General features: G+C 43.3%; 1 protein-coding gene across 8 annotated transcripts in view; it reads left to right on the top strand.

Annotated features, from left to right (window-relative positions):
* The window catches only part of znf532 (zinc finger protein 532), a 174,266-nt gene that overhangs the window by 114,670 nt on the left and 35,282 nt on the right, over positions 1-24,314 (top strand). For all 8 annotated transcript variants that reach the window (XR_013577939.1, XM_078551793.1, XM_078551811.1 and 5 more), the window contains 3 exons: positions 1,832-1,994; positions 2,982-3,260; positions 21,117-21,229. Coding sequence is in view for 7 of the 8 variants with exons in the window: in XM_078551793.1 (XP_078407919.1) it covers positions 1,832-1,994; positions 2,982-3,260; positions 21,117-21,229 (555 nt within the window). In the remaining variant the exon portion in view is untranslated. The remainder of the gene's footprint in view (positions 1-1,831; positions 1,995-2,981; positions 3,261-21,116; positions 21,230-24,314) is intronic.

The following is a 24,314-nucleotide window of genomic DNA, read 5'->3' as shown; positions in this document are numbered from 1 at the left end:
GAGCCATTTGTAACCTTGAATTCTAGGGCAGAATATTGTGCTCGGCAGGTGGGCACGCGCCTGACCCAGCTGAGCATAAAATGACACGCAATGACGTTGGGCGAGCGTCCCGACGTCATCACGTAGTCCCGCGATATTTCGTTCAGTGGGTGTGCGCCGGGGTCGGCATCATGCCCGCAGACAAATAAAGGCCTATTAAGGCCATTAAAAAATAATTGAATTCAAATTTACGCTGCCCATCCAACCTTACGGTTGGCGGGCAGGCGAAAACGCCAGGTGGCCTTTGCACTTTTTAGGAAACCTTATCCATGGGCGGGATGAGGTTTCCTAAAGCAAATAAAAATAAAATTCAAATTTTACACTTGAATTAAAAACATGCCCCTGTTTTATGACATTTTTATTTTCTTCATTAGCCTTTTTAAACAGCACTTCATCTCGCTGAGGCAGCTCCGTGCCTCAGGGAGATTGAAGCGCTCTTTCGCGCGCATGCGTAAAGTTTGCGCTTGGCCCGCTTGCCCTCCTCCCGCCACCTGCACAGGCAGTGCTGTGCGCAGCCGCTCACATTCCATGTCGGGGTGGTGGGGGGGGCGGTGCTTAATTGGCCCCTCAGCGTGATATCGCGGTGCGGTTCATGATCGTGGGTGGCAGGCGGGATGCCAACTGCCCCTGCCGAGCACTCCCGACAAGGGCAAAATTCTGCCCTTGAGTTGTTGCTGGCTCATGATTTTGTTTGATGTGGATGTTTATGAGCGAAGAGCTTTAGAAAAGTGTGGATATAAATTTTCATCCTTTTGTTTCATTTGGGGTCAGTGGTGCATGATATTGAAAATAGTTTGTGACTAGAGGGGCTAAAACATGAGTCAAGATTTATTTTATGGTTAAGAATTAAGGCGTATTTTTCAGCGTACATCCTTCGTGGCATAATTGCTTGACTGAAACATGAAATTATGTTAAGACTATAGAGAGCTGATAAATTAATTTTTAAATGGACACCTTTCCTTGATAAATTCCATTAGGACAATAAGGATCTGCATTTATATGGAGTTGTCATGACCTCAGAACATCTCAAAGCACTTCACATCCAATGCAGCATTTTTGAAATGTAGTCAGTCACTTATAACTCAGGTAGCCAACTGTCATTTATCAATGACTAGCAGATTTACTATTCCCTGATCGGTAGGCAAGGTAAACTTTCTACCCACATTATCTTGCTTAATCAACTTTGATTGTATAATCCATTGTAAACCGACAAAAGTTCATTAGACATTCACTCAATGGCCCCCATTGCTTCTTTTGATTGTTGATAACATTGGAAGTAGAAGTTGAAAACCAAGAATTTCAACTGGAGTGCGGCACTCTTAACTATTGAGACTAAGTTATGCAGTCGGCTTTTGTCAGAGTGTCAGTGACCATGACTGTAGTTACTTAAATCGAATAACCCAGAAAACAGCTGGGAAGAACTGTAATAGTTTGCCAGGCAGGAACCAGATTTAGATGTAAATTTGGTAGATGGGACTATACAAAACTTGATTTGTTGATGCAGTTCATTGTAGTATTGTTGTATACCTTGAAATCAGAAGATTTTAAAGGCTCTTTTCCCCAAAGTTTAGTCTCATTTTACAATAGCTTTGGACTGTATTGTCGGCAGAACAATGCCACCATTGAATTAAAGAATATAATAGAACAGAACAGGCTGTAAAATATTGTTTCCAGTCTAGTTAAAATATCGAATGATTCTTGTTTTCACAGAAATGGACATAAAATGGTTGAAAATTGTGCCCCAAGTCTTAAAGTACTTTCAAATATATGCTAATTTTCCCCTTGTTTTTAGAATCATCTACAAATGCTCCATGTGTGACACAGTCTTTACTCAGCAAACCTTGCTGTGCAGCCATTTTGATCAACATGTTGCTAAGCAGAAAGTGTCAGTCTTCAAGTGCCCAGATTGTGCATTGCTGTATGCGCAGAAACAGCTCATGGTAGAACACATTAAGGTATATACCACCCATTTGTGTTATATTTGCTTTTGAAAGTGGGTAAACTACTTTGTTAAACTATTTGTTTAAATAAATAATTATTTAATTCTTAAGAGTATTGCTAAGAAAACTGTCCTGTGTACTTTGAAGCATTGAGTCTCTGGAGCTACCGAAGGCCCGGAAGGAGAGTAGGAGAACATTCCTGATAAATGTTCTCAGTCTTAGTCCAGCTGCTTCCAAAGGCTTTCTCAGTTTCTCCACTGAGAAACACCTTAATTTTAATCAGCAACATGTTTTAAAGTGATGTTGAAAGAAAGAACATTTATATAACATATTTCACCACCTCAGGATGTCCCAAAAAGCTTTACAGCAGATGAATTACTTTTAAAGTATATATATAGAGAAATACAGTTGTCAATTTGCGCAGAGCAAGGCACCACAGAAATGTGATACTGACCAGATAATCTGGCATTGGCTGAGGGATAAATATTGGCCAGGACACCAGTAGAATCCTCTTACTCTTCCATAAACACGCAATGGGATCTTTTACATCCACTTGAGCAGGCAAATGAGGCCTCAGTTTAACGTCACACCCGAAATATGGCACCTCCGACAGTGCAGCACTCCCTCAGTACTGCATTGAAGTACCAGCCTGGATTACATGCCCAAATCTCTGGATTGGGAGCTAAACCCACAACTTTATGACTTAGGGATGAGAATGCGACCCCTGAGCCAAGGCTGACACTCTGCCTCTTACGCTTGTCACCCTTAGTCAACAGTTACCCCATTTACTAGCACTTGTTAATTGTGTTTGTATTTTGATTCTCTGTATTGGATCATTAGCTTTTTTTAAAATCAGGGTCCGTCACTTTTTACATCTAGTTGTGGTCATACTATGCCAATGTTAAAATGTCTTAACTTTAAATTACTTTTGCTTAAAAATCTTGACCCAATGGATTGAATGTAATAATAATAACCTATATCCCTCATTCTTTCATTTTTCAGTCCATGCATGGCACACTCAAGAGCATTGAGGGTCCTCCCAACCTGGGGCCTCAGCAGCCATTGGTCACAAAGCCAGTAACTACATCAGCAGGACAGAACAAAACTGATGGGAGTGCTGTTAATGGCACTGACCGGCTTGGGAAGAAACCTTCAGTGGTTGTGAGGAAAACTGGGAGCCGGTCAAAAGCAAATAACCCTGGTTGGATGTGTCAAGACTGCGAGGAATGGTTTCCTGAACGAGAGGACTACATTTCTCACATGAAAAAGGACCATGGAAAGGTATGAACCAAATAACATGGAAGGAATCAGGCAGCAATTTCTGAGATCCAAGGAGTCCTGTAAAAACGTACAGGGAGAAACGATTAAACTAAATAACCCCTATAAGAAATAAAAACAGAAAATGCTGAAGAGGTCATCAACCTGAAACATTAGCTCTGTTTTCCTCTTCACAGATGCTGCCAGACCTGTTGTGTGTTTCCAACATTTTCTGTTTTTATTGCAGCTTTGTAACACCCCATGTATTTTGCTTTTGTAATCTCCGTAAAAGCTGCTTTTGGGAGCCATTTATAAAAACATGCCATAACGAAGAAGAACAGGTGCTTTATTTAAGGTTTATATAAATTATAAATATATAAATGAAATTATTGTATTTCAGAGTTGTAGTGAGCAGTAATTTCAATCTCCAAAATGTACCTGTGATTGTAGATGCCACAGTGTAAATGATTACTTCAGTATGTTGATCATGCTTGATGAATACAGCGAATAGCAGCATCATTTTAGCAGATCACATAAAAATAAACCTGGGTTGTGGTTTATTCTGAACAGTAAACTCTGACTGTAGCAACCACAGGCAGAATTTTGCCCTTGGTGGGCGTGTGGGCCCCACTGGCTTGGCGGAGGGATTCCCCAACTGTCAAAGTACGCTCTTTCGCGCATATGTGCGAAAGAGTGCACATCTCCCTGAGACTAAGTGCTGTCTCAGGGAGATTACTGAAAGTTTTTTAAACATCAAGAATAGACAAATAAAAAATTTATTAACACATCCCCCTCATGTGACGATGTTACACGAGATGGGACATGTTAATAAAAAGGACATAAAGTTTATTAAACATTTTTAAAACGGACATCAAACCTCATCCCGCCAGTGGATGAGGTTTCATGTTTTTTCTATTCCCCGCTGGGGCTCCTGGCCTGCCCACCAGCCTTAAGGTTGGACGGGTAGGGCATTTAATGAGCTTAATTATCCTGTCAATGGCCTCAATTGGCCATTGACAGGTCGGCGGGCAGACAGCTGATTTCGCCGTCTGCCCGCCTTCCTGAATATTTAAATGGGGCGGGATGATGTCGGGGGTTCCTCCCGACGTCATCCCGCGTCATTTTCGTGTCGGCGAGCGGGCCCCACCCCCAATTCGCTGACGGAAAAATTCTGGCCCACATGTGGGATTGGATTGGATACTCTCCGATCAGGAGAGGATCACTCCAATGACTCCAGTGGCCTCTAGACTTAACAGGAGTGTTATAGTAATTCTGCACCAAACTGACAAATGTAACAACAACTTTTTCTACACTTGGACAGCAAAAAAGTCTTGAATGCTTCTTGATAAGGAGGGACATACAATGGGCACTAGCCAGGAGATTGGCAAGGAGTGAAGGGATTCGATGGGGATATGATCATGGAGAAGAAGGATTATGAGAAGAATTATGAAGCAGAACAAGATCTAGCATGATGAGAGAAACTGGGTAGGCATTTCTTGAGGGCAGGAACATAGTACTTGGGCTTTTCAGACAAGAAGACTGGCCTAAGTGGCCTGGCAAAGGTAGACCCAGAAAATTAGCTCATACTAAATTGACAGTAAGACAAGGGGACACAGGATCAAACTTACAAGAAGTAAATTTAGGGCTGATGTCAGGAAGTTTTTCACACAAAAGGTTAATTTTGAGAGCCTTTGTCTGGTGTTACTAGGGCAGTAATGGCCTCACATTGAGTCACTTTGTCACAATGTTAATACCAACGATGCGACCATCTCCATTTTGGAAGGAATCTATTGGCAGGTATCTAAAGCACCTACCTTATTCAGGTGATTTACATCATAGGACTCCGATTGCCGCTTCGGGTAGAAACTGTTCGGAACCTGTGTCCCACCCGCCCAATTTCGGTTCCCAGTTAAAATTGGAGCTCAAATGATAGTTAACTCGGTGGTGCAGGTTGCACAGGACACCGTGAATTGACCTACTCTTTTTCAAATAGTGCCATGAAATTTTCTGTGGCCATGTAAATCAGCAGGCAGGGCCTCAATTTGACATCTCGACAAAGAGACAGCATCTCTGAAAGACGGTACACTCTCCAGCACTGAAGTTTCAAATTAGATTATGTCCTGGAGTGGGGCTTGAATTGATAACCTTTGAAACATGTTCTGGAGTGCTGCTACATGAATCAAGCTGACAATTGGGAACATTCAGATGAGGATTGACCACATTAGCATTGATTAAAATAAAAGCAAGTTATTATTGATCTAATTGTTTATTAAGTTGAATCACAAATAAGTCATAATAGAGCATATCACAGGCCTTTCGGAATATTTTAAACTTTCAAAAGGATAAGACCTTTCATTGCTGGGAATTAAATTATTGGACGTTTTTCATTCTTTCAGTTGAAATTTGGAAATTCGAAGTTCATAAAAATTGAGAAATGTTTTATCATCTTTCTAGCAGTAGCAATTATTGTGCATCTGAGTCAGCAGTTTATATAACTTCTTTAAATTGTTGGCCTGTGTTTTTTCCCTGCTATTTACATTCTCTCCTTCACCTATGTAGCCTCTTTCTCTTATGTTTTCTCTCTCTGCCAGTTTTACGCTAGTCACATAAACATGAAAGCAACTAATAAAACTAATCCAGGAAACTCAAAATCTGGGAAAGAGAATTGAAGCAACACTTTAGGTATCATCCTTTACCAGAACTGATGTTTATAATAGATGAACAGAAAAAGACAGTAATTACTGGAAATCTTAAATATAACAGGAAACATTTGAAATACACAGCAAGTCAAAGGCCATCTTTATAGAGAAAAGGTGTGGATGTTGAAACTCAAAACCGTTCTTGTAGCCTGCGATAGTTGTCTCTTAATAAAGTGTGATATGCAGTAAAATAGAAACTTCCAGAAGCCATGGCCAGGTAAATCAGTATCTGTGAAGTGAAAAGACAAGTTCATGTTCAAAACTGAAAGAGATTCCATATCAAACCGAAAATGTTGCCTCTAGTTCTCTCCACAGATGTTACCTGACCTGCTGAGCGTTTCCTGCATCTTTCTGTTCTTTCAGATTTCTAGCATCTAGCACAATATTTGGCTAATAGTTTACCAGTAATAGGACAATGAATTCTCTTTTGCTGGCATAAAATGGTACTACTGATTCACACAGAAGAGCTATGTTGATATAAATATAAATGATAGTTTAAAAGAAAACAAAATCCCTGTCATTAACGTTACTGTATTAGTAGTCCAAAGGCCTGGACCAATAATTCAAAGGATGTGAATTGAAATCCTAACATGGGAGTCAGAGAATTTGAATTCTGCTTTAAGAAAAAAATCTGGAAAAATAAAGTTGGGGCTGAATTTTCGTTTGTGCTCTAGGCCTGCACAATTTCACAGCTTGCAAAATGCACACCCGACCTGGGACTTTGCAAGGGATTTTTTTTTACCCCCCACGGTTTGGGATCACTGCATTTTGTGAGCTACAGCAGAGTGCAGAAAGAGTGTGGGTGTGGAGACAGGCTGGTTTAAATGTATGCCTCGGTTCTCCATCACAGCAGCCCAGCTCCGAACATCATTTAAAGGCCTCCTAAACCTCACCCCTCATCCCCCACCCCTCCCACTACCCCATTCCAACTCTCATTCCCCATACCACCTCACATTCCCCCAGGCCACCTTACATTCCACACGCCACCTCTGTGCCCCCCATGTATCCGCCATTGCCACTCACTCTGTATGCACTATGTACAGTTCTCAGGAGCCATGCAATAGCAATGGGAGTCATTTTAAAATCATTGGAAAACCATTAAACCTCTAACAGTCTAAGAAAAACTCTGAACGCAAACTCACTATCATTGATACTGGACCAAAAAACCCAAAGGAGAAAAGTGGTATTGCTTTAAGTGCCTAGCAAATTTCTAAACAAACAAGAAACAACATCTAAAACATTATCTGCTATTATAGGCTAGTAAAAGTTTCAATGGTTCGTGGATCAATAAGACCATGTGCTGAGTGGAAGCTTTTGAAACTCAACCAAGCAATCATAATGAAACAGCTGTTATAACAAAAACTTACAGCTCTACTGACAGAATAGATATACCTTTCCATTTCAAAGCAGAGTGCCTGTCAATCAATGGAGGGGGAGCAAGTGCAGACCATTTTTTCTACCTTCCCAACCAGGGTTTTTTTTTAAATAGATTTGCCAGTCCAATTAAATAAGGGGACAAAACTTGACGGCAGAGGACTTCCTTACATTTTTGACTGCATTATAGTACTTTCTCCAATAGAAAAGTATTGTAATGCACGTGAAAAATTGCACAATGCTGGTCAGTGTAAAGGTCAACTTACCTTTGCAGGACAGCTCCCTATGAAGAATCACTGCTTTAAAAACACATTTACATTACAATACAGCACCTAATAGTCACACTTGAGGATGTTAAAACATGTTACACTTACCTTTCAGAATGTTCCTGACTTCTAAGTTGGTTTTCCATCTTCACAAATTCCCAAACCTGCCATGCTTTTAATGGGCTTCCAAATACCTCACACCACCAGACGAAAATGGTGTGAGGGAGGAAATCCAATTTTCTTCCCCCATTTAAATTGGGGGTTCTGTCCTCAGCGGGGACGGGTGTGTTTTTTGCACAATAAGTATTCCCGACCCACAAAATTGGCGCGGAGTCGGGAATGTGCAGTAAGATTGGATTTCTTCCAAACAAAAAATCCAAATGTGGCCATTCGCACACCGAAATGCACCTCCATAGCCAGACAAAAATTTGGTTTTGGTCTCAGTAAAAGTGATCCTGAAGCCTTTAGGGAACGAAGCCTGCCATCCATACCCAATCTGGCCTATGGTTCCACCCCAATCTGGTTGACTATTAACTGTACTCTGAAGTAGCATAGCAAGACACGCAATTGTCTCAAACTGCTTGCCGTGATTTAAGAAGGAGGCCCACCTGCACCTTCACTAGAAAGTTGAAGACGGCCAATAAACGCTGGTCCTGCCACCCATGACCACATCTGAGAATAAATAAAAATGGAGTATTTTTAGGTTTGTCATTAATTAAACAAAGGTATGAAAACATCTTTCAAGGCTTCAGCTTTTTTCAGTTTCGTTGAACAGTGCTAAGCCTCATTAAAATCATCACCAAAGCAGATTTCTGTTGTTGCTGTGTGCGTTTTGGGAGAATGAACTAATTTTGCTGCTCCTGCATTTTGAGCACATGCAGACTGGATGTAACACTTTGCACTGTGTATTGGCATCATGATGTAGCTATGGAGAGAATAGAAGAACATGTGTTTGATGATTTCATGATGTTATCATAAACACATGTTACTACCACAAAGTGTAACATGTTTACTGAGCCCAGGAGACTAGTGTCACTTGGGAAGATTCGCTTTAAGAAAAGTTTTCCCAGCGGGTAATCTGACGTCGGCAAGATGTTGATTCTTGCTACAGCACATGGTGACTGAAAGCCCGATATAAAAGCAGCTCAAGTCAATAAGTGGAGAAAACGTGTATTTTAATGTATTTTAACCTTTTCTTCCATTTAATAAAACTTTCTGAGTCTAGTTTCTTACAAATACATTGGACAAAATTTTCTGCCCACCGGGCGGGCGGGTCCAACCCAATCTCCACCGGGCAGGGAGCCGATCCCCGCTGGAGAAGCGGGCCCCGTCACCATTTTAAGTGGGTGGGCCAATTAAGGCCCAACCAACATGACGCCCGACGGGAAGCGCTATGCGCTTCCTGTGCGGGCGTGGGGGGATTCCCCAAATGCGAGAGTGCGCTCTTTCACGCATGCGCACGAAAGAGCACACATCTCCCTGAGGCTAAGTGCTGCCTCAGGGAGATCTCTGACAGCTGTATAAACATTAAAAATAGAAAAAAAAACTCTTTAACATGTCCCCCTCATGTGACAATATCACACGAAATGGGACTTGTTAATAAATTTCACTAAAACTTTATTAAAGTTTTTTAAACCCTACATGAAGCCTCATCCCGCCAGTGGATGAGATTTCATGTTTTTTCTAGTTGCCGCTGGGGCTCCTGGCCTGCCCACCAGCCTTAAGGTTGGACGAGCAGGTCCTTTAATTGTTTTAATTATCCTGTCAATGGCCTCAATTGGCCATTGACAGGTCGGCGGGTGCACAGCTGATTTCGCTGTGCCCCCGCCTACCTGAAGATTCAAATGGGGCGGGATGATGTCAGGGGTTTCCCCGATGTCATCCCGCGTCATTTTGCGCGTCGACGAGCAAGCCCCGCCCCCTGCTCACCGATGGCAAAATTCAGCCCATTGTGTTCAGATCAGCCTGGTCTTCTTTTCAGGTAGTCAAATAAAGTCTGCAATACCTGGATGTATAAAGAAAACATTGATAGTTAGGATTGCCATTTTGGTTAGGGATAGTGAAGTTGACATATTCCTGGATATTTCATTAGATGGCCTCCCCCTTGCCACACCCACAACCAATTGCCCTAAACAGTCAAACAGCATTTTCCTTTCCTACCTCCAATATTTTTTTCACTAATAAACGCAAAATATGCAAAGAAGATGAAAGCAGCAGATAATATTCTAAGGGTCGACAGTCAAAACCTGTGTCAAAATCCTGGAACTCCCTTCCTAACAGCACTGTGGGTGAACCTACACCACACAGACTGCAGCGGTTCAAGAAGGCAGCTCACCAACACCTTCTCGAAAGTAGTTAAGGATGGGCAATAAATGCTGGTCTAGCCAGCGATGCCCACATCCCATAAATGAATAATTAACAAAAACAATATCCCTTGTACATTAGAAAACTAAGTAAATTAGAATGTTACATGATGTTTTAGATCAGAGATACAGAATTGTGGCAGACAAGGGATCTGGGGAAATGTCTTAAGTTGTTGTGCCTTTCACCTTCGATTTCAAAATGGATGCTGTTTAGTCTCCTCTCAATGATGAGCTTGTCTAGGGGTCAATTGCCATCTAGCTTCATGAGATCTGGAAAAAGATGAAACAACTTATCAACTTACAAGTGAAGAGTATGTTCTCTCCTTTGTCCCTGATCCTCTTGGGGTATTAAGGGTTGGAGAACCAAGGTGGGTAAGTGGAGTTAAGATAGAGATCAGCTAAAGTCTAATTGAATGGTGGATGCTTTCTTCCCTCCTATTCCTCCTTTCCATTGCTGTGTTTCTCTTCCTCGCCTTATGTCAAGTGTTTCTCATTAACAACGTTTTCGTCCTCTCAACCTTCTCTGCCCTAAGGAGAACAATTCCAGCTTTTCCAATCTATCCACATAACAGTATTCCCTGAAGGTTGAGAGGAGATCTGACAGAGGTGCTCAAAAATCATGGGGGTGGGTGTCTGGACAGAGTTAGGGAGAATCCATTGGAGGTGGGGTGAAGAACCAGAGGACATCAGCTTCTCCAATCTGTCTGCTAAACTGACGTCCCTCATCCCTGCAACCATTCTCGTCAATCTTTTTTGCACCCTCTCTTAATATCTTTACGTCCTTCCAAAAGTGTAGTGCCTACAATTGAACATAATACCGCAGTTGAGGCCAAACCAGTTTTATACAGATTCATCATAACTTTCTTGCTTTTGTACTCTATGCCTCTGTTTACAAAGCCTAGGATCCCATATGCTTTATTAACCAATTTCTCAGCCTGTCCTGTCACCATCAATGATTTGTGGACAAATGCCCTCAGGTCCCTCAGCTCCTGCACCCGTTTTAGAATTGTAACCTTTATTTCATATTGCCCCTCCTCGTTCTTTCTACCAGAATGATTCACTTCACATTTAAGACTTAAATAAATACTCAGCAGCTGCTTACCAGTCAGCTGCTTCCCTGGTGCTGCCTTTATTTTATATGGAGGTTCAGTTTAAGTTTATTGTGAAACTCAGAACCTTTTAATATCATTATCCCTTGTTAATTTTAACTTTATCCCCTAGATCTGATTAATTAATTGAACACTAATTGTAATTATATGATAAATTATCCATTTGGCTTTAGTTTTCAAACTAATTAATTGTTCATATCTTTCCTTACAATTGATTAATTTTAATTAAATTAAAATTAAACCACAAGTATACTCAACTCACAGGACTCCTTGACCTGTGGTGTCACTTGGCAATTATTTTCCTCTTGCTCAGTTCAGACGCATACCAGAGAGATGGCTCCCCACACCTCCCACTGCCCCCACGCCGCTGACCTCCTCTGTTAACACAGACACCCCAACGGCCTCCTCTTTTACAACTGACCTCCACCCTTGTTGGCTTCCTCATATACACCGAATCTGCCTTCACCACCCCCCCACCCCCGCCCCCCCAGCTGGCATCCTCATTTACACTGCCCTCCCTTCCAGCCCCCACTTTTAGACAGCCCTTCCCATCTAGCCTTTTTTACACTGCTCCACTCTGCTTCTAGCTCCCCCCCCTCCTTTTTCTGCTGGTATTTTAGGGGCAGTTTTGTGCTTTAGGCCCATGCTCACTGGGACCTGGATTGAGATTGACCAAATTTATCTGACATAGAAACCACGATCAGACAGCAGAGATTTTTTTTAACCTAATAGGCTGGGCTGGATTTTTGTCCAATATCAAGAGATGAAAGGCCAGATCTAACCCTTTTTCTAATACAGCTGGAATGCGAATTCATATAGCAACTTTAACTTAAAAAATTGTCCCAAGGCACTTCACAGGAGTATCAAACAGAGTATGACACTGAGCCTCATGAGGAGATATTGGGCTGGATTTTCACCCTTGAGATGGATGGCAGGAGTTTGGGAAATTACCCGGCTCGGCGCACCCACCTCAGGGGTAAGTTCCTGCAAAGCGGGATTTTGGTTCCAGGGTAGTGGATACTAACTGGGGTGGGGCATGCCGCCTCCACAAACAGTGCGGAGGCAGCCACAAGGACTGCCAGGTGCGGAGATGGGCTGTTTAAAAGACTCGCCTCGGTGCTCTGGATCTTCACCCCAATCACAATAAAATCAGTAAAGTCAGCCCTCTGGTCCTCACCCCCTCACCTCCCACACACTCCCCATGCCAACTTGTGCCACCTCATAACCCCCACCCAATGGTTCCTCATACTATCCATGCTAACCTATACCTTTCCGCCCACCTCCAATGGCCCCTCATACCCTCCATGCTTTCAATGCCCCTCTACCCAACCCCAGTGGCCACTCATACATTCCATGCTTTCTATGCCCATCCACCTACCCTGAATGGCCACTCATAGCCTCCATGCCAACTTCAATGCCCGTTTACCCAGTATACATTCTGCACAGAACCAATAAACCCTATAGTAACAATGTCATGCGTGAAAAAGCTTTAAAAAAATCATTCATTCATAACTTTTTACAAAAATCTTCTTATAGCCCTATTAACGTGTCAACCAGACCTCTAAATTATTCAATAGCAGAAACTGTAAGCAGTTGACACCTTGTGTACCTTTATCTTGTGTAAATAAACAATTGAGCAATTGAGAAAGAGGCCTAAGAGAGAAAGCTGTCATTGAAGTAATATTTTCTCTTGGGTGCAGCTGTCTCAACAGAATAATGGATGTCATCCAAAAATGCATAATGAGGCTTGGCTGAGGTCAGTGAACACAGGGGTGATGAGTGAACTGTACTTGGTGCGAGATAGGACATGGACAGCAGAGCTTTGGATGGCCTCTAGCTTACAGAGGGTAGAATGTGGGAGACCAGCAAGGAGTGCATTAGAATAGTGAAGCCTAAAGGTAACAAAGACATGGATGAGGGTTTCAAAAGCAGATGAACTGGGGTTAAGGTGGAGCTGGCCAAAGTTAGAGGTAATAGGCGGTTTCAGTGATGGTGCAAACACGATCGGAAGCTTATCTCAGGGTCAAACATGACCCAGAGGTTGCATACAGACAGGTTCAGCCTTAGATAGTTGCCAGCCAGAAGGGTTGAGTTAGTATCTCTGCACAAGATGACAGCTTGAATCTTGAAGAAATTTATTCTTTTACTTCAGTTTGTGGCACATTAATCTTATAAATATGCAATTTATTCCTTCTGCCCTGGCTTTGCACCATCTACTCCTACATCCTTATTATTGATTCTTAGAATTTCTAGGTGATTTAATCACTTAATTCCCATCTTCACATCTGACCTTGATTGAAGAGTATTTTGGCCGACTTTACATACAAATCGAGCTGAAACATTCCCCCCCACCCCCGTCTCCTTACACTGGTCTTTGAATTGGAGCTAGGCCATTTCAGAATGAAATCAGGAAGCCTACTCTTGTTCCTATGTTCCCAATGCCCTGCACTTCTGCAGGTGGTCACTTATGTGCGGGTGCAATTCCACAAAACTAACAGACTGGAGGTTGTCCTACACATTATTCTGTGAGCTTAGGTCGTGAAGACTGGTTGACGTTGTCCGCTGTTCACTAAGACACACCTTCAAGCAGGGAGCACTTGATGGCACTCAGATGCAGGATTCCTGGCCAGTATTTCCCTACTCTTGTTGGTGGCATTGAGGAGGCTAGCTGTAGTACCACACCACCCCCCTGGCTGATATTTGCTTCTTGAACACAGCAAGAATGAACCTAGAATCTTTCCAGTTTGCGTGGTACTTGAGCTTACGACCTTCCCATTTCATGGTTGGCCATTGGGAAGGTCTCACAGTTTTAATTACGTTGAGAAATTTTAACTTAGGTGAGGAATTTGTTGGTAGAGCAAATCAAAATGGCAGTTTTGTCAGCACAAGTGTTTCACCCCAATAAGCATTTAGTTTAATGGAACTGGTAACAAATTTCACTTTCTCATTGAATTTCCATCAAAGAGTAATTAGTGTGCTCTTTGGTTCCCAAGCACCAACATATCAGTTCATAGGTTGATCTAATAGTTTGCCACCTTAAGTTTCTGCATTTGGAGCACATCATTACTCTGATTATTAATGAACAGTGTGCTTTTGCCAGCAACGTTTAATTTTTATTTGCTGCACACACAAAGTTCATCACTTCTTCAGTTATATCACATTCATCTTAAATGTGTGGAATATTTATCTGTCAGTATGTGGGCAGCTGCTTTTGGCTGTAATCGAAACTTTGTTTTAGTGTCGAGTGTTTGGACTGAGGATATTGAGGTTGGCTGTACACAGGCAGTGCAGTTTTTGGGGCAGGTTACCTAAAATAGTAAAAATGGAGCAACTCTGATGATATGGGATGAAGAAAACTACTGTTTGTTTGAAAAAGGGACATTCATTTTTTGATTCTTTTATCTCTTCATGTCACAAGGTCCTACCAAGAAGGTAACCTGCTATGGGATCTCTGCTAATGCCATTCTTCAGCTGGTTGCCAGCGTTGGAGTGGAGCAGGGCAATGCCGGGTGACTTAGCATCTCATTCTACTACCTAACTTCCTGTGCTCTTCCTTTACAAGCAAGTACTTTTGTCTTTTCAGCTGAGATGAGAAATTCAGGGCAGAATTTTCCGCTCCCATTAGCACTGGGCGTATTTGGTGGCAGGAGCGGACAATATGGCATGAAGGCCAAAAATCGGTTTTATGCCATCGTGAAACCAATTTGCGATCGTCTGCTCTGCCCGTCAATGGCAGGCCGCATTTCCCTTTGTCCAATGCCGGGAACTTAATTTTAATCCATTTGCATCTCATCACTGTGTCTGCACGCCAGAATCATCCTCCCACATCGGCATGACTTCAGAATGGTGTGATCTACGATTGCCTTTAAAAGGCTTGCACCTGGCGAGTGGAACTTCGAGGGGAACTCGGAGGTGAGTGTACACAGCCTTGTGCAGCGCTCGTAAGGATCGCCTGTAGGACAGCAAGGAAGAGGTGCAACGCATTCGGTACGGGGGTGGGGGTAGTGGGGGGGTGGGGCACAGGCAAGTCGCTTTTGTTTGGTTGGCTTTTGGTGCGGTGCCGGGGCATGGGCTCCATTGCGGGTCGGCTTGGCGGGGGGGTGGGGCAAGGCAGCACTAACTGATGGAAATACACAAGCATATGCTGGGGTAGGGGGGTGCAGGTGGTGAGAGGGAGGGAAGCGTCCACGCATTTGGAAAAGCTTGTCAAAAGTGAGCATTCTTCCACAGCTGAGATCGTTCAGCTGCAGCTCCCATGACATTCTTGGAGTCAGACCCCTGAAGCATTTCTGCCCACTCAAGCAATGAAAAAGCATGAAAGTGCCACCAAATGCTCCAGAACTTTTCACCCCTCAGGCGCAGACTGCAAATTAATGTGCGTTTTAGTGGGCTTCAGAATAATTGGATGACTGGGCAAGTTGTAGAATCTCCTTGCGAAAGACGGCCATGCCGCAGTCACTGGTGGAGGCGCTCACAACCCTTTCCAATGTCTTGGACAAGTGTCCCTCATGGTTCAAGCTAGCAGTGCAATCTTGCAGTGTGGGTTAGGAGAATGCCTGCACCTGAGCTGAGAGCAGTCCAGTGGGCCAAGCTGACAATTGGTCAAGTGGAGTGGGGCAGACGAGGGTGGAGTTTCGGACAGCCATGAAGCGCACTATACACTGGCCATCCAAATGGTGGCCAGCATTCTCTGGCATGCGTGAAGGGGCCTTGAGATGCAGCCGGAGCCTGAGACTTAATCAAGAGAGGTCCTTAGGAGACATATGCTAACCCACCTGTCTCTCTCTTTAGTCCTGAAGGAAGAGAACATCGGGATCATCGGGATCAGAAGGGCAGTCCTGACATCCTCACCTTACATCTATGAACATTTGACTCCTGTGTGGCTGATGGCAAAGCACATACCCTCAGTGCTCAGCCTCATGTCATGGAGACACAGTGGAGGCCCTAATAGTCACTCGATTCCAGGAGGATGATGACGATATGCAGTGAGGACACTCCATAGATCTTCACATAGCCTCTGAGAATGTCTGACTCCTGTCTTGCTGAGGGCAGCTCACTTGCTCTGTGTTCATTGTCATATCATAGAGACGCAGCCTTGAAACTTCAAGTACACATGATCCTTTGGCAGCCTTCAGCACCTGAGCCCTTTAGGACCACACCGTCACTGGACGCAGATGCTGAAGAGATGGGGGGCCAACCTCACCTCAAAGCTGCTGAGAGCACACACAGAGAATGATGGAACTCTGTGACACCTGCCCACTGCATTCTAGCAGCAATGACAAGCACCAACGAGGTGCAGGCATCAGTAATGAGTCCAGTGAGTGTGAAGCCGGACCATCACTTTGGTCTGAAGGTTACACATGGCACAGGGAAGAGGCCTTGGACAGAGACATCTGCTTTTATCTTGTGCAGGAACCAAGGTTTCACATCTGAGTGACATGAACACTGCTCATCATAACAAGGAGCCATAGACAAAGAGATATCCTTGGGAGATTATTTACAATAGTAAACATTATGTACAAGTGAATAACACCCGTGCCCACGAGGTGCAACTACATCTTCTTAACCTTCCTAATCCTGCCACTCGATCTTGGTGCTCCCCTGACATCCACAGTGGAGGTGGAGGCAGCCTGTTGACTGCTACGCCCTGTCTGTGATTACCTTGGAGGGTGTCCTCTGGAGGGCCGAGACCTGGAGGGCTCCGACCTGCTTTGGGCATGCTGCTGTGGGCCAGGTGCACCCTCCTTAGCCTGTGGAGCTGGAGATTATAGGCTCACAGGTAGAGGGGATTTGGATCAGCCAGACATTTGCACAATCACATGGGTTGTTCACCCCGAGGTGCCGAGCTGCTAGTGCTCCTTCCTATGGGTGCCAAGGGCTTCTGGCTGACTCCTTGAGGAGAAGGGGAAGCTGGAGAGAGATCGAGCTGCCCCGTACCCATCCCGCGATGACACTGTTGGAGGCCAACAATGGCATCAGGCATGGTGTTCAGCCCATGCAGCAGTGCAGGACCAATGTCCTGGACCAAGGTCCCCATGGTGGCCACCATCCTGCCAGTGTTGACCTCAGTGCATCAGCATGACAGCGTGAACACCTCGGACCTAAGACAGACTGACTCATCCATTGTCCCTGGCAATCTGAGGAGGGCAACGAACATCCCTTCCTGGTGTTCCCGTGATTGTCTTTGTAGTTCCAACAACTGATTGAGGACCAAATCCAGAGGCTCATTACCTGACTTGGACTCAGCAGATTCCTTGCCTCCAGCAGTCCCCCGAGTGCCGGCGACCTTGGATGTCCCTGCCTCTGCCTGCCGTGGAACAGATTGTGTGCGGTGCTCATCAGATTGTGATCCCGAGCCTGCTCTACATCTAGGCCCCACCAGAGTTGTGTGTTGATGTGCTGGAGGGTGTGGGTGACGCTGTGACAGGTCTTCCTATGGTGCTGCCCTCAGGGTCCTCATCCTGGGTGCTCTCAGTGCTGGAGTCGGGGTCAAGGTTGCCTGAGGGCGATGCGGCAGATATCCCTAGGAGAGAAAGTGGAAATTATTCGTGCTTGGCAGCCATGTTACACAAAGAACAGTGGACTCAAAGTAGTGTTGACAGAGGGATGATGTGGTGCAGGATCCTCATATGGATGCTTGCTGCTGAGCTCACCATTGACGCAGGAACGGTCCACGTCCTCTCCGACTAGCTCCAACACATGACTCTTGAGCGGAGTGAAGACCTTGACACCACCCCTGGTCTGGGACCTCTCCCATTCTGCGTGATCTTGTCCTGCATAAAGACAGATGGAGGGAGTGCGAGCAAGGCACATGCCAGGCCAAATGAGAAGGATGCCAGGTGTGCGTGTATGCTGAATGGAGCCATGGACTGGCTGAGGATGTGATCTCCAGAGGAGATGAGGCCAGATGGAGATGTGAAGGTGTGTGTGAGAGTGTGAGTGATAATGTCCCTTGAGCTGGCAGTGAGTGAGATGCCAGTGAATGTTTGATGGGCTTGTGAGTGGGTGAGTTGAGAGTGATGAGATGGTTGACTTACCCTGGCGGCACTGATGAGATAATTCCATCTTTTTCTGCACTGGATGGCCGACCTCTTGTGTGCAGCATTGGCACTGACCACCTCTGCCATCACCTCCCAAGCCAGAGTGATGAGACTGATGGGCCTCCTATGGCCAGAGCAGGGGTAGGGGACATCACGGTGGGTCTCCATGGCATCCAAAAGGCATCCCAGGGATGCATCACTAAATCAGGGGACTGTACTCTTCTTGGCTTTTGGGGCCATGTCTTCACTGGAGCAACCCTGGGCTGCAAACTTTGAGAACTGTGGGCACAGGTGCAGTGCCCAGACTGAGGAAGCGGTGAGTTAATGGCGTGGCGGGAAAATCGGAGGTTGCCCGCCAGCAAGACGGCGTGTTTCCTGTGACTGCATAATTTATGAGGCAGGAAGCAGACGATATGGCGCGAAAACCCATCATTGCGCCCATAGGGTAAAATGTCGTTTCTCACGCACTTAATGCAATTCTGGGATGACTCCACCCCCAGTCTGTGAATTTGCAGGTACACTGGGGCAGTAATTTGTTTGTGTAGCGCAGCTGGACTTGAGTCGATTCCCGGGGGTAGACAGTGCCAGGGGGTAGACAAGGTGGCTTTCTTCATTGATATAATTGAGGAATGCAGCACAGGCCGCAGCTCGCACACTGCTTGTTCTGGCGAATCAAGGTGAGCCTGCTAGCAGCGCTACACGAGTGAATTTCTCCCCCCACTTTGTCTATATGTTCTTGTAGCTGCTTTGGAAGCTGCTCATGTTAACTTTCCTGACATAGATCCAATGTTTTCTACACATTCGGCACATTTTCAATACCTCTATTAATTTTGTTCTGTTTGCCAGCAAGCTGTTAATTCTGATATAGTAATTAATACAGATTAGTTATTCTGTATTATATTTTGAAAAACGGTATTACATTGACCTGCATCTGAGAGAATTGTTATGTGTATTGTTTTCCTGTCTGAGGTTTCAAAGCCCTTAAAGGGGAAGAAAAATCTTCGAGGCATTTTTTCTCTAAACAACTCCCCAAAAATCCATTAAAAAATAAAACATGTATATAATATTCCTTGACAGTTTTAAAAAGAGTCAGGCTTTCTACTCCTAATGGAAACCTGTCATGTCATGTTCCATTGTTCCACGATGACATGAATTAATGAGAGGAGCCTATGCACCAATCTGACATAAGGAATCATCGAATGATACAGCATAGAAGAGGCCATTCAACCTAAACAAAAACAGAAAAATGGATTGAATTCTACAATGTTCTACTGGATATATGTGTAGCATGCAAAAATCCTCGGCTTTGCTTCCTCTTGAATTGTACAAATTAGTTAATTGGATAGAACCTCATATATATAGTTTGGGGAGTCCTTTGTCAGCCCCAGGAGCACCATGGGTTGAATCGTCCGGTCGGTGTGCGGGGGCGGGCCTGACATGCCGACGCGCGGTGACATCGGGCGTGCGCCCCGACGTCATCGCGCGTCATTTCAATATTTGGTTCAGCAGGCGTGTGCCGGAGGCAGCTGAGCGCCCGCCAAACTGTCAAAGGCCTATCAAGGCCATTAAAAAAGTAATTAAAATTGTTAAGAACGCTGCCCGTCCAACCTTAAGGTTGGCGGGCAGGTGAAGAGCCCAAGAGGCCTTCGCGTTTTTCAGGAAACCCCACCCATGGGCGGGATGAGGCTTCCTGAAGCTTTTATAAAATAATTAAATAAATTTTACCAAATTCGCAAACATGTCCCAGCTCATGTGGCACTGTTACATGAGGGAACATGATTAAATAAATTTTTACTTTATTTATTACAAAGTTTTATAATGCATTCAACCTCCCTGAGGCAGCTCCGTGCCTCAGGGAGATTGCTGCGCTCTTTCACGCACATGCACCCGCCATAGGAAAAATTCCCCCACCCTGTTTTTATTTAATTTGATAAGTTTCTTTTTTAAGTTTTATTTCTGTTACAGTGCCCCATCTGTTGCTGTCACTCCTCTCATTAGTTTATTTTATTGATTATGGATTTTCTTAAAAGAGCTTATATATAATTTGGAATTGTCATAAAATACGTTTTTTGAAAAAAGGCACCAAGGGAAGCTGTGGTTTGACAAAATTAATAGCAAGTTATAGAACGTATAATGGATTGTCTAGTAATGCTTTGTTAAGAGAAACTATTCAATAAATCTGTAAATGGCATTAACCAAGCTCTTAGGATAGATTGTTCCTTGACCCTCTCACTCAGGAAATTTTCTGAAGCTAAAGGAACACTTAAAGGAGAAGAAACAGCGTTTTACGTGGGTTAAAATATTAAAAATAATAGCAGAACTAACCCATAATATTTGGAGTTTAAAATAACAGATACTTTCTGGATCCTGACCTGTAGTGAATTTAGAGGTTGTAAATTTACTGATAATTGTCCACAGCTATGCATATTAAATTAGGTTTTTTTTTTATTCTTTTGTGGGATATGGGTATCACTAGCAAGGCCAGCATTTATTGTCCAGCCCTAATTGCTCTTGAACTGAGTGGCTTGCTGGGCAATTTCAGAGGACAACTAAGAGTCAAACACATTACTGTGGGTTTGGAGTTACATGTAGGCCAGATCAGGTAAGGATGGAAGATTTCCTTCCCTAAAGGACGTTAGTGAACCTGAGTGATTTTTACAATTGCTGGTAGTTGCTATGGTCACCATTACTGACATTAGCTTCGTAATTAATTGAGTTTAAATTCCACCAGCTATCATGATGGGATTTGAACCCATGACCAAGAGGATTAGCCTAGGCCTCTGAATTATTACCATTCTGATATTACCATTATGCCACAGCCTCCCCCAATTATGGCCATAGGTAAGGGTATTGTTCTTTTTCAATCGCCATAGTGATGTTGAAGTGTGCACTTATTCTGTCGAATGCTTGTTCTACCTTTGATCAGAAAATGCCAGTGCACTGTCCCAAAGGTTGATTTAGTTGCTGTTCATTTTAAGAGGAAAATCAATAGCAATGTTACGAGGTGTGATGTTTCCTTTTGATCACAGCAAATGAAGAAGCACCCATGTCGTCAATGTGAGAAATCCTTCAGCTCTTCGCACAGTCTCTGCCGGCACAATCGCATCAAGCATAAAGGCATCAGGAAAGTGTACACGTGCTGGTAAGTACAGTTGTAAAGTGGAACTTTACTGCGTTGAAAAGATGATCCCTTTCTTAGAGGTGAAGAAATCCATGAGTTCTTAATATTTTGTCAGCTGTGGACAGAGAGAATGGATGTGAATAGTTTAAGCAGAAGGCTAATTGAAGAGAAAAAAGAGCTTGGGTTAGCTTTACCCACTCCCTTGAATTATCCTCGAGTAATCAACATGTCTTATAGAGGAGAGCTAAACCCAGTAGATATCTGGGGATGGATGTTTATGTGAGGCACATTCCAGTTTACTCTCCAGGAACTTGAGGGAGCAAAGATGAGGCTGCAACAGGGGAAATGAATGAGGTTGAAAAATGGAGGATTTGCTGGAGTTGAGAAGGAGTAGGTGAGCAAATTAAAGTCTCCAGAGATATTGTGGTCAAAGGCTAAGCACTACAGGGTTTAAGAGTGCAATTGTAATGACGTGGAGATATTGTTTCCTCCAGAGATGGATTCATAAGAAAGTAGGTTAAGGGAATGCAAGTGGTGATGAATAAAAGGAAATGGTGCGAGATAGGTAGTCTTATTGATGATTGAAATCCTGAGAGTAGAGAGGCTAAGTGGTTACAAGCAAAATTTATGGGGAGGGAGAGGCTCTATCACTCTGTACTGCTTTCCCCCATTCTTTCTCCTCCTTGCTCTATTTCTGCCATCCATTCCTCCTCATTTCAGCCTTTCCCCTTTACTAATCCCCTATTTTTACCTTTCAGTTTGTCTCTCTAACTATGAGAGATAAGAGGCAGAACCAGGAGGACTTAGGCAAATGTTTCAAGTTAGAAGCAGCAGTGATGAAGAGTCAGCCATTAAACAGAAGTAGCCATCTTGGGACTCAGAAGGGTGGGCAATTAAGAGTTTACCAATGCGTCAGGTGGTTGAGAAGAGTTGACATTGACATGCTTCGGGATAGCTTCTGAGAATGTTTGGTTAATGGAAGTCTGTAGAGGGTAACACTACAGTCTTTATATGCCTGGATCAGTCAGTTGCTCAAAGGTGAACTGTTCCTTTCCTCAAAACACCAGTGCAAAGCCATAGATAAATGAAGTGAACTTTCCATGAAAATGCTCATCTCTGGAAGATCCTGATCTACTGGTGGGTTTGTGACAATTTAAAAAAAAAGATGGCCAGTGCTGCTGCTTTCGTCAACTGAAATGCAGTAGATTGACATTCTATTCCCCTTTCAGTTGGGACTTGCAGTATTGTGGATTCATGATGGAAGAAGGGGAGCAGGCCTGCTGTGAGCAGGTGCTACCTGTCAATCCTCTGCAGTCTATTGAATAGCTTTTAAATTCTCATAAGTCCTAGGAAATCAGCTGTTGTTAATAGTGGGAAGAATCAGAAGTTGGAGCTCCAGGAACTAGATAATATTAGGAAGTGAATGAAGTTTAGGCTTTAAAGGATCAAGAAAACCTGCGTGCTACAAAAGTTTAGTACACAATATGAACATCTACCACTGTGGGTTTGAACTTGATTGACAGCTTTTTATTCAAAGGCCTCTTGGCTTAGCATATAAAGTAGATATATTTAGTTCAGTTTCTGGAACTGACCCTTGAACTTGGGCCAACATGAGAATCATGTTGCTCACATAAATCAGTGAATCATTGAGGGCATCCAAAAGCCTTATCACAATGACCTATCCAAGGAATGCATTCTAGAAAAAAATATTTTGTCCCTCATGGACAGGATCCATTTTTATTATTTTAAGCATTGTGCTTCTCATATTGTTTCTGTGTAGTTATACTAAACAAATTGATTGATTACTTTTAGCCTGATCATAACAGTACATATTCACTATGTTTTGGATTAGACAGAAGAACTTGTTTCCCTTCATAGTGAAAAGGTAATTGTGCTGTGTCACATTATTACACTCATAGGTTGCAGTTTTCTGTTCATAGGGCACACTGTTTGATTATGTGAACTGCTGTTTGATGTGAACAAAGAACAAACATTTTAAGATGGAGCCCAAAATTTAGCAAGAACATAAGAACAATGATTCATAGGCAAATTCTCCCACTGATCCAAGTATCATTGTACACCCATATTTTGTGCTGTGTCCCTTTGTTTTTTTGTGACTTACTGTTTTGATTTATTGATCAAAGAGAAATAAAGTAATCGAGTTCAATTAGCCATAAATAATAAATACTCTGTTCTTTAGAGACTTGAATAGCTAGCTGTCATGGATCTTGATAAATTATTTACATACTGTTGCACCATCCATTTTTAAATGACAACCATCATTTTTAGTTATTAAAGGGCACATGCCAAAACAATTCCAAACAATACCAAATGTTTTTGATGTAATTACAGTGCAGTTTATCAGTCACCAGCCAATAAGTGTAAAAGTTAAGAATGAAAATAGTGCATTTTATACGTCTGCAATGAGTGCCCATATGTTTCAGTGGATGAAAGGATGATGTAGAGTAATGTGACATCAGAGGGAAACACAAGGAGGCAGCAGAGAGGATAGCAAACGGATCTAGGAAAGATATATGAGAAAAATAGGAAAGGAAACAAAAGGAGGGATCACATCAGGCAGAGACAGATTTGACATGCATTTGTGTAAATGCAGAAAGTATTGGACTAAGATTACCATTAACAGGGTATGATGCAATAGCAGTAGCAGAGATATGTCTTTGATCGGCGCAGGGCTTGGAGCTGTTTCTGGTTACAAAATATTCAGGAAGAATGGAATGGAGAAAGGGAAGGAGGCATGGCAATGTTAAGTACATATATCATCCTAACACTATAACAATGGGAAATTGTGCAAAAGTTGAATCTATTTGGTTGGATTTAAAGAATAAGAATGCCACCATTATTCTATTGGGAGCTTATTGCAGACCACAAAGCAGTGGAAAGGTGATAGAGGAAGAGAAAAATTGGAAAAATAGAGAAATATGCAGAAATAACAAAACTATCATAATAGGGGACTTCAATTTGTCTGTAAAAATGAAGTAATAGAAAAGCAAGTGGCACATAAGTGGAAAGCTTTCTGCAATGTCTCCAGCGTGGCTCTCTGGATCAATATGATCAACAAGGAAGGAGGCAGTTATTGTTCTTGGAA

Source organism: Cetorhinus maximus, chromosome 1 (assembly GCF_964194155.1).
Source record: "Cetorhinus maximus chromosome 1, sCetMax3.hap1.1, whole genome shotgun sequence".
In the NCBI taxonomy this organism is placed as follows: Eukaryota; Metazoa; Chordata; class Chondrichthyes; order Lamniformes; family Cetorhinidae; genus Cetorhinus; species Cetorhinus maximus.
The sequence above is the reverse complement of the archived record's forward strand: the minus strand, read 5'-3'. Positions and strand labels throughout refer to the sequence as shown.